Source organism: Coregonus lavaretus, assembly GCF_964263955.1.
Source record: "Coregonus lavaretus genome assembly, chromosome: 3".
Classification (NCBI taxonomy): domain Eukaryota; kingdom Metazoa; phylum Chordata; class Actinopteri; order Salmoniformes; family Salmonidae; genus Coregonus; species Coregonus lavaretus.
In genome coordinates, this window is record NC_139990.1 from 50,043,458 (window position 1) to 50,050,957 (window position 7,500).

The following is a 7,500-nucleotide window of genomic DNA, read 5'->3' on the forward strand; positions in this document are numbered from 1 at the left end:
TTGCTGATGCTCCAGATACTCAACTAGTCTCAAGAAGGCCAGTTTAATTGCTTCTTTAATCAGCACAACAGTTTTCAGCTGTGCTAACATAATTGCAAAATGGTTTTCTAATGATCAATTAGCCTTTTAAAATGATAAACTTGGATTAGCAAACACAACGTGCCATTGGAACACAGGACTGATGGTTGCTGATAATGGGCCTCTGTACGCCTATGTAGATATTCAATTAAAAATCAGCTGTTTCCAGCTCAATCGCCATTTACAACATGACCAATGTCTACACTGTATTTCTGATCAATTTGATGTTATTTTAATGGACAGAAAAATTAATTTTCTTTCGAAAACAAGGACATTTCTAAGTGACCCCAAACTTTTGAACGGTAGTGTAGATGCTGAGCTATGGTCAGTTTAGTATTTCTCCCCATAATGGTTAAGATTAGGATCAGGAAAGGGTAAGCTGATCAAAGATTTGTGGTTCTCTCTCACCCAGGTTGGTTTTGGTGCAGTTGGAGTTCCTCTCCTCTCCCACGATGCATTTGTACACGTCTCCTCTCCTGGTATTGGGCGGGCCATCCCAAGGAGCACCAACCAGCATCCTGGATCACAAACACACACACAGCCAATCAGGTAAGAGGATTTTATTAATGCATCCTACCACAGATACACTAATTGAAACACACACACACACAGGGGTAGCCTAGAGGACGGCAGGTAGCGTAGAGCAGAGGTTCCCAAACTGTCAAATCAAATCAAATCAAATCAAATCAAATTTTATTGGTCACATGCGCCGAATACAACAGGTGCAGACATTACAGTGAAATGCTTACTTACAGCCCTTAACCAACAGTGCATTTATTTTAAACAAAAAAAGTAAGAATAAAACAACAACAAAAAAAGTGTTGAGAAAAAAAGAGCAGAAGTAAAATAAAGTGACAGTAGGGAGGCTATATATACAGGGGGTACCGTTGCAGAGTCAATGTGCGGGGGCACCGGCTAGTTGAGGTAGTTGAGGTAATATGTACATGTGGGTAGAGTTAAAGTGACTATGCATAAATACTTAACAGAGTAGCAGCAGCGTAAAAAGGATGGGGGTGGGGGGGCAGTGCAAATAGTCCGGGTAGCCATGATTAGCTGTTCAGGAGTCTTATGGCTTGGGGGTAGAAGCTGTTGAGAAGTCTTTTGGACCTAGACTTGGCACTCCGGTACCGCTTGCCGTGCGGTAGCAGAGAGAACAGTCTATGACTAGGGTGGCTGGAGTCTTTGACAATTTTGAGGGCCTTCCTCTGACAGGCAGTATTGGTTTGTTTTTGATTCATGTTCTGTACGCTTCTCTTGTTTTGTTAATCTGCATTTATCTTTATTAAACTCACCTTCTGCACTTGCTTCCTGACTCCCGGCGTATACGTAACAGAATACTGCCTCACAATATGGAAGCAGCAGAGGATAAAACCATCTTCCAGACAGTCAACGAACAGGGTCATCTACTCCACCAACACCATGACCAGCTGGAGCAACTGGGTACGGCCATGGAGGAGGTCCTCCGCGTTCTCCATCGCCTCGACACCACCAGAGAGGCTCTCCATACCCCTATCAGAGGGCCTCCTACCACGGGTCGTCACAGTGAGCCAGTCCCCCAGCCTACCCAGCCTTCCGCAACAGGTCAGCGATGCCCGACTGTCCCTTCCGGAGAAGTATGACGGTACTCCATCAAAATGCTGTGGCTTCCTGCTCCAGTGCTCCCTCTATTTCGCCCATCAGACGGGAGACCACACCACCGAGAATTCCAAGGTTGCCACGGTCATTTCCCTGCTGACCGGGCGGGCGTTGGAGTGGGCTACGGCCGTCTGGGAGAGAGGAGAGGAGGAGCTGGTTTCCTATGAGAGGTTCATGGCTCTGTTCAGGGCAGTCTTCGACCATCCTCCAGAGGGCAGAGAGGGATGTGATAGACTTCCCCAACTCCAGCAGGGTGCCCAGACCGCTGCAGAGTACGCCCTCACCTTTCGGACTGTGGCAGCCTCCAGCGGATGGAATGAGCCGGTGCTCCGCACTCTATTCGGAGAGGACTGCGCGAAGAGGTCCAGACGGAGTTAGCGTGTCGGGATGACAACCTATCCTTGGACGCAATCATCGCGATGGCCATCCGTCTGGATAACCTTCATCGGGAGCGCCTCCACCTACCTCTCTCCTCATCCTCCTTCTTTGGCTGTCCTGAGGCAGAGCCTGAACCCATGGAGGTAGCGTCCACACACCTCTCCGCGGCAGAGAGGCATCGCCGGAGACAACTGGGTCTCTGTCCCTATTGCGGCCAGGAGGGGCACCAGCTTTAGTGGTGTCCGGTGCGTCCTAACCCGGGGTCCACTTGGGCAGAGGGGCGGCCCCGTGATCTTCTGTCTCCCAGGGTAGGCGTAAGTATTCCATCATCATCGTTTTCCGCCAAACCCTTTCTGGTTTCCATTTCACTGGCTGGCTGTTGTCTCTACAGCTCTATTGGACTCCTGTGCCGCATGGAATTTAATCGACCAGGCCCTCTCCTCCTCCCTGAACCTCGTACCCGCTCTCCTCTCCTTTTCCGGTCCAAACCCTGGATAATCGACCATTGGGATCCGGCACTATTACACACATCACAGCACCACTCAACCTCACCATGGGACCCATGCACCAGGAAAGCCTTCCCTTCCTCATCATCACCGCACCCGTACACAAAGTCATCCTCGGTAGGGGGGCTCGGGATGTTCCCAATGCTGGAAGTGGGCCCCGAGTGAAAATGTTTGGGAACCCCTGGCCTAGAGGGCGGCAGGTAGCCTGGAGGGCGGCAGGTAGCCTGGAGGGTGGCAGGTAGCCTGGAAGGCGGCAGGTAGCCTGGAGGGAGGCAGGTAGCCTGGAGGGAGGCAGGTAGCCTGGAAGGCGGCAGGTAGCCTGGAGGGCGGCAGGTAGCCTGGAGGGCGGCAGGTAGCCTGGAGGGAGGCAGGTAGCCTGGAGGGAGGCAGGTAGCCTGGAGGGTGGCAGGTAGCCTGGAGGGAGGCAGGTAGCCTGGAAGGCGGCAGGTAGCCTGGAGGGAGGCAGGTAGCCTGGAGGGAGGCAGGTAGCCTGGAAGGTGGCAGGTAGCCTGGAGGGAGGCAGGTAGCCTGGAGGGAGGCAGGTAGCCTGGAGGGCAGCAGATAGTATGGAGGGCAGCAGATAGCCTGCCCTTGAGCAAGGCACTTCACCCTAATCTCTCCAGGGTCGCCATCAATAATGGCTGATCCCTGGCCGTGACCTCTTCGAGGGTGTCTCAGGGGGAGTTGGGATATGCAAAAATCACATTTACATTTCACACCACACACTCGTACAGGTTACCCACTTGTACATGCAGTGAAACAGGACAAATATAAGCACCCCCTTTTTGACCTTTGACAAACACACACACATACAGACTTTGGTACTCACGATTTCTCCCCCTCATTGTCATGCTGTAGCACAGAGAAACCAAACAGGGCCTCCTCTGGACCAGTGTAGATACGAGGCCGCTTAACATCGATGTTGAAACACTCACACAAACCTGAGGGAACATAACAACAGACAGAAGGTTAGAGAAAGGCCTGGGGTTGTGGGGAGAGAGGGGCTGGGGTTGTAGTGAGAGAAGGGCTGGGGTTGTGGGGAGAGAAGGGCTGGGGTTGTGGGGAGAGAAGGGCTGGGGTTGTGGGGAGAGAAGGGCTGGGGTTGTGGTGAGAGAAGGGCTGGGGTTGTGGGGAGAGAGGGGCTGGGATTGTGGGGAGAGAAGGGCTGGGGTTGTGGGGATCGAGGGGGTTGTGGGGAGCGAAGGGCTGGGGTTGTTGGGAGAGAGGGGGTTGTGGGGAGCGAAGGGCTGGGGTTGTGGGGAGAGAAGGGCTGGGGTTGTGGGGAGAGAAGGGCTGGGGTTGTGGTGAGAGAAGGGCTGGGGTTGTGGGGAGAGAGGGGCTGGGATTGTGGGGAGAGAAGGGCTGGGGTTGTGGGGATCGAGGGGGTTGTGGGGAGCGAAGGGCTGGGGTTGTTGGGAGAGAGGGGCTGGGGTTGTGGGGAGAGAGGGGGTTGTGGGGAGCGAAGGGCTGGGGTTGTGGGGAGAGAGGGGCTGGGGTTGTAGGGAGAAAAGGGCTGTGGTTAGAGAGAGGGGGTTGGAGGTGAGGGAAATGGAGAGAGTGAAAGAGAGAAAGAGAGAGGGAGCGAGAGAGAGAGAGAGAGAGAGCGAGAGAGAGAGTTTACATTGCTTTGGCAATGTAAACATATGTTTCCCATGCCAATAAAGCCCTTAAATTGAATTGAATTGAATTGAGAAAGAGAGAGTTCAGTCTAGGGGAAAAGGAGCGGGAGAGACGGGGAAAGAGGGAGGGAGGGAGAGAGGGGGGAGGTTGTGGGTTATAAAAATGATGTAGTATAGTAGCTCCCTGTTATACCGTACAAACCTGCCCTTTATACAGACAGAGAGAGAGAGAGCGGAGAAGGAGAGAGAAAGAGAGGGTAGAGGGAAAGCAAGAGGTACAGAAGAACGAGAGAAAGAGGTAGAGCGACGGAGCAAGCAAAGGAATGGAAGAAGAAGGATAGTTCATTGACTCGCCCAGGGGTGGGGTGTGACTGAGAAAACAGACATGGAAACACACAGGCCAACTGTCAAAATAAAAGCCACACTACACTCTTTATGATGATTTAATTTAAAGAGAGGAGACCTGTGGAGTGCCTTCACACTAAAATAGACTCACAGACACCAGAACACTTTAGCAAGCACCCCCAACTGTAATGCATATAAATGCAATGAAGATACAGGCCTAACGGTTACCCAGGCTAGAACCCCAAACAGAGTGTACATACAGGACCTAACCCATGCTAGAACCACAAACATAGTGTACATACAGGCCTAACCAACACACTGTAAAAAATGATTATAGCTGCAATATTTTACTTGTTGTGAGACCTGACCAAATTCACATAGAAATATGAGTTATAGATCTGTCATTCTCATTGAAAGCAAGTCTAAAAAGCGGTAGATCTGTTCTATGTGCGCTATTTCTATGCTTTCCATTCTTAAGTTTCGTTTTTGCATCTTTTACTTTCGGCTTTGTACACCAGCTTCAAACAGCTGAAAATACAATATTTTTGGTTATGGATGGTAGAATGATTTTCTACGCTATACTTGCTTGTTTTGTCACATAAACTGAAAATTGGCAAACTATTAGAATTTTAGCAACCAGTAAATGGCAGAGCGATTTCTGCATAGTCATCTTTAAGTAACTGGTTCCACAGCCTTTTGAAGTTTACTCAACTTCTCGATCAAGGTGTTACCTGAACTTAACATTTTTAGTTGGTTTAAAACATAGCTCCAACTTCAGAAAATGTACACCAAAATGTTGTCAATTTAAAGTTATGTGTTTGCTCAACTTACCTCATATGTTTATTCAACTAGAAATTATTATTTGACATCTTAACTAAAAAAGGCTGTGAAACTAGTTACACACACACAAACAATGCTTTTGACATACAATGTTTTCAACTTACATATTTGACACACGATTACATTGTGCATGTTCATATACACAGTAATTATTATTCAACATGTCCTCACCTTGGATTTGAACTCACAATCTCTTAGTTCACAGCACACAAATCTTCCTGCTATGCCACCGTGTCTATGTCAACGACTGATTTAATCTGTATTGCTACACTTTGCACTTCAAAGTAAATCTCAGCTCTGTTAAAAGTACACTCAAGTAAAAATATTTTATTTATCATAGCGATTAAGGAGAAACATAAAAAATGAGTAATATGCCCCACCAACATTAAACTACTACAGTGGGGAAAAAAGTATTTAGTCAGCCACCAATTGTGCAAGTTCTCCCACTTAAAAAGATGAGAGAGGCCTGTAATTTTCAGGATTTTTTATGAATTTATTTGCAAATTATGGTGGAAAATAAGTATTTGGTCAATAACAAAAGTTTCTCAATACTTTGTTATATACCCTTTGTTGGCAATGATACAGGTCAAACGTTTTCTGTAAGTCTTCACAAGGTTTTCACACACTGTTGCTGGTATTTTGGCCCATTCCTCCATGCAGATCTCCTCTAGAGCAGTGATGTTTTGGGGCTGTCGCTGGGCAACACGGACTTTCAACTCCCTCCAAAGATTTTCTATGGGGTTGAGATCTGGAGACTGGCTAGGCCACTCCAGGACCTTGAAATGCTTCTTACGAAGCCACTCCTTCGTTGCCCGGGCGGTGTGTTTGGGATCATTGTCATGCTGAAAGACCCAGCCACGTTTCATCTTCAATGCCCTTGCTGATGGAAGGAGGTTTTCACTCAAAATCTCACGATACATGGCCCCATTCATTCTTTCCTTTTCACGGATCAGTCGTCCTGGTCCCTTTGCAGAAAAACAGCCCCAAAGCATGATGTTTCCACCCCCACACTTCACAGTAGGTATGGTGTTCTTTGGATGCAACTCAGCATTCTTTGTCCTCCAAACACGACGAGTTGAGTTTTTACCAAAAAGTTATATTTTGGTTTCATCTGACCATATGACATTCTCCCAATCCTCTTCTGGATCATCCAAATGCACTCTAGCAAACTTCAGACGGGCCTGGACATGTACTGGCTTAAGCAGGGGGACACGTCTGGCACTGCAGGATTTGAGTCCATGGCGGCGTAGTGTGTTACTGATGGTAGGCTTTGTTACTTTGGTCCCAGCTCTCTGCAGGTCATTCACTAGGTCCCCCCGTGTGGTTCTGGGATTTTTGCTCACCGTTCTTGTGATCATTTTGACCCCACGGGGTGAGATCTTGCGTGGAGCCCCAGATCGAGGGAGATTATCAGTGGTCTTGTATGTCTTCCATTTCCTAATAATTGCTCCCACAGTTGATTTCTTCAAACCAAGCTGCTTACCTATTGCAGATTCAGTCTTCCCAGCCTGGTGCAGGTCTACAATTTTGTTTCTGGTGTCCTTTGACAGCTCTTTGGTCTTGGCCATAGTGGAGTTTGGAGTGTGACTGTTTGAGGTTGTGGACAGGTGTCTTTTATACTGATAACAAGTTCAAACAGGTGCCATTAATACAGGTAACGAGTGGAGGACAGAGGAGCCTCTTAAAGAAGAAGTTACAGGTCTGTGAGAGCCAGAAATCTTGCTTGTTTGTAGGTGACCAAATACTTATTTTCCACCATAATTTGCAAATAAATTCATTAAAAATCCTACAATGTGATTTTCTGGAAAGAAAATTCTCAATTTGTCTGTCATAGTTGACGTGTACCTATGATGAAAATTACAGGCCTCTCTCATCTTTTTAAGTGGGAGAACTTGCACAATTGGTGGCTGACTAAATACTTTTTCCCCCCACTGTATACAGAAAACCCTACATCAAATCAATGATGAGAGAATAATCAGATTAGCTGATAACGGACACAGACATGGTGGCGTTGCAGGAAGCTTGGCATGCTGTGAACCAAAAGGTTGTGAGTTCAAATCCCAGATGTGGACATGTTGAATATTAATTACTGTATAAAT

General features: G+C 47.9%; 1 protein-coding gene across 1 annotated transcript in view; it reads right to left on the reverse strand.

The window, feature by feature from the left end:
* itga10 (integrin, alpha 10) overlaps nucleotides 1-7,500 on the reverse strand; it is a gene marked incomplete at both ends in the record, with an annotated part of 43,720 nt that overhangs the window by 29,035 nt on the left and 7,185 nt on the right. The window contains 2 exon segments of the mRNA XM_084150307.1: nucleotides 487-596; nucleotides 3,427-3,538. Coding sequence (XP_084006433.1) covers nucleotides 487-596; nucleotides 3,427-3,538 — 222 coding nt within the window.